Consider the following 3,156-nt stretch of genomic DNA (forward strand, 5'->3'; position numbering starts at 1 on the left):
TAATTTAGATAATACTCTTCTTTAAATAATACGCCTGATATTTAGAATAGCTATGATGTATTTAAAGTCTTTATGCTTGCACTTTTTATCATGACAAATAAAAAGCACATTCGTTTTAAGAGTATGCCTCCTAGAGAGAAAATAAAAGTTAAATTACAAGCTATTCATGCAGTGCATTTGTGTCATAATAAACACTCGCAAACAGAATCAGTAAGAACTTTTCACCAAGCACAAAACATTTGCTATGTCAGGTGAAGCGCGAATCTATAGCGTGCATTTTATTTCTCGTGCCATTTATACGCCAAAAATAGTTCTTGTGCGTATACACGCCATAAAGTGCGTATCATATGCAGGCAAAACTATTTTTGGCGTATAAATGGCACGAGACATAAAATGCACGCTATAGATTCGCACTTCACCTGACATAACATGTGTTTTGAGCATGCTGAAGTGTCATGAGATCGGGCTGGATTAGGCTATTCACATGCTTTACGCTCGAACTTTTTTATCCTCATGACAAATAAAAAGGGTCTTAACACATACAAACACATTCGTTTTAAGCATATGCCTCCTAGAAAGAAAAATAAGTGTTCCTAATGCATGAGTAAAAGTTAAATCAAGAGCTATGCAATGCATTTTTGTCATAAATAAACGCGCAAACGGGAACCATGAGAACTTTTCACCGCACAAAACTGTCAGCTGATGTGATTACTCACATGCTTTATATTCGTTGAATGTAATTAAGTGAAATGTCCCGGGGGAAGGATCGCTGTGAACGCGCAGTGTTTGTGAACGCGGAGTCTCTCACACCTTCCCCGGCTCGGTTCGGTCCGCCCACACGGGTCACTATTGGTGGAGTTTAAATCTGTGTGCACTTCTGACCTTACTGGATACTGTATGCGCTCAGCACTGGGAGACTAGCAGAGGGCATCCAGTGGAGGAAGTCTCCAGGCCACACACAGTCTAGTTTATCACCGGTGATCACCAAAGGAACGCGCGCGCCGCGTGCAGGAGATGAGCAGTCCCGATGCGGGTTACGCCAGTGACGACCCGAGCCTGACCCGAGCCAGACCCGAGCCGGACCCGAGCCTGAGCCGAGGCACGAGCTCAGTCATGATGCCCGGCGCGCGACAGTGCGCGTGGCCGGAGGTAGACGCGCTCCACGCGCTCTCGGACGCCAAAGCGAAGCGCGAGACTCCCGCGCGCGGAAAGAGCGAGGCGCGCGTCCGCAGGCCGATGAACGCGTTCATGGTTTGGGCGAAAGATGAGAGAAAGAGGCTCGCGCTGAAAAACCCGGACCTGCACAACGCAGAGCTCAGCAAAATACTCGGTGAGTGGAGATGTGTGTCTATTACTGTTTACTGAAGCAGAGAGAGGTTCATTACGCAGCAGCTTTTGTTCAAAAACATAATTATTCAAATCACATTATTCTTCATTATTACTTCCAGGCTGGATTGTTAACAGTCAAATTGCATATAAATACGGTTGTAAATATAGTAATATGCAGCATCGGAATAAAACAAGAACGCAGACTTTGCCAAACACGTGTAAGTTTATCATTGACCCAAGGTGAAATAAAAGCAGAATCTAATGTCGTATATTAATATCATTCGACATGAACGTGTAAAGTGTAATACATGTAATACAAGTAATGTTGACAGCAAAAAATAAAATATTTTTATTTTTATTATATGATTTAGTTACTGTTGTTTTATAATAATGTGATTTGCATAGAATCAAATTATTTATGAGTAAGTGTAAGAGACACACATTCTGGAGTTGTGTTTCTATCCTGCTCTTTGTTCATGCATATTTTGCTTCATTTTTTTCCACTGTAAAAAATGATATGATCAATAAGTTGAGACATCATATGTTTCTACATTAACTCACCAAAACAGGTTTCAACTTTTTAAAACAAGATTCAACTCATTTTTTAAAAGTCAGTTTAATGTAATTAAAAGTTAAACAACCATGTAAAACTTTACGGCAGCTACTTTATTTTACGTTTTTTTTTTTTTCTTACATTGGAGATGTGCTGTGTGTTAACCGTGATCAACTTCACTTAAAAAATAAACCATACGTAATTGAAAAAATTAAGTTATGTGGACTTGTCAACTTGACATAATTAAGTTGTAAAGTTGACAATTCCACATAACTTATTTTTTTTCAATTACGCATGAAGTTTATTTACTTAATTTCAAAGCAACGAGTTTCCTCACTTTTTTAAGTTGTCAACTAATCACTTTTTACAGTGTAGAGAATCAAGCGCTAATTGATAACACTTCACAATAAGGTTAATTAGTTATGAACTAAGTATGAACGACATTTCTACAGCATTTACTAATCTTCGTTAATGTTCATTTCAACATTTAATAATGCATTATTGAAATCAAAGGTTGTATTTCTTAACATTAGTCACTGTGAACTAGCATGAACAGCTGTATACTATTTTAATAACTAACATTAACAAAGATTAATAAATACGGTAACAAATGCTCACGGTTAGTTCATGTTCTTAATGTTTACTAACGAAGCGTACTGTAAAGTGAGCACTCCTGTAAATGTTCAGTGTTCGTGTTGTCTCCAGGGAAGTCGTGGAAGTCGCTGGCGCTGTCGGAGAAGCGGCCGTTCGTGGAGGAGGCCGAACGCCTGCGAGCGAAACACATGCAGGATCATCCCAACTACAAGTACCGTCCCCGGCGCCGCAAACCGGCGCCGCGAGCCAAGCGCCTGGACTCGGCGCTCCTGCGGTCCGCTCCGGACGAGCCGGGTTTCCCTGCGTACTTCGAGAGCCAAGCGTTCGAGAGCTTCGGCTCCACTCCGGTGGGATTCAGCGCACACCAGTCGGCATGCAGATACACACACTTCCAGGAGCACACCGACACACACACCGCCTACACACACCCCGATCCGCAGCTCGGTCTGATGAGCGACACACAGCCGTATGATGAGAGCCTCAGTGTGTATAACTCTTCAGACGTGTTCTGCAAGCGTCCGTATGAGGAGTCCTCTCTCAGACACAGCATGCCGGATCCGGGGCCGATGATGGACGAGTGTGTGCTCTACGGGGTCCCTCATGTCCCCCAAGGGCCCGATCTGATCTCCACCGCTCTGTCTGACGCCAGCAACGCTGTGTATTATTACACTCACTCCTGA

General features: G+C 42.6%; 1 protein-coding gene across 1 annotated transcript; it reads left to right on the forward strand.

The window, feature by feature from the left end:
* Positions 1-882: 882 nt before the first annotated feature.
* sox17 (SRY-box transcription factor 17) lies at positions 883-3,156 on the forward strand. The gene is made up of 2 exons (XM_056272363.1): positions 883-1,330; positions 2,588-3,156. Exons 1-2 carry the CDS (start codon positions 1,015-1,017, stop codon positions 3,154-3,156), a joined length of 885 nt encoding a protein of 294 aa, XP_056128338.1. The 5' UTR covers positions 883-1,014.

This window comes from Rhinichthys klamathensis, unplaced genomic scaffold (genome assembly GCF_029890125.1).
Source record: "Rhinichthys klamathensis goyatoka isolate OS25496 unplaced genomic scaffold, OSU_Roscu_1.1 h1tg000334l_1, whole genome shotgun sequence".
NCBI classification, from domain to species: domain Eukaryota; kingdom Metazoa; phylum Chordata; class Actinopteri; order Cypriniformes; family Leuciscidae; genus Rhinichthys; species Rhinichthys klamathensis.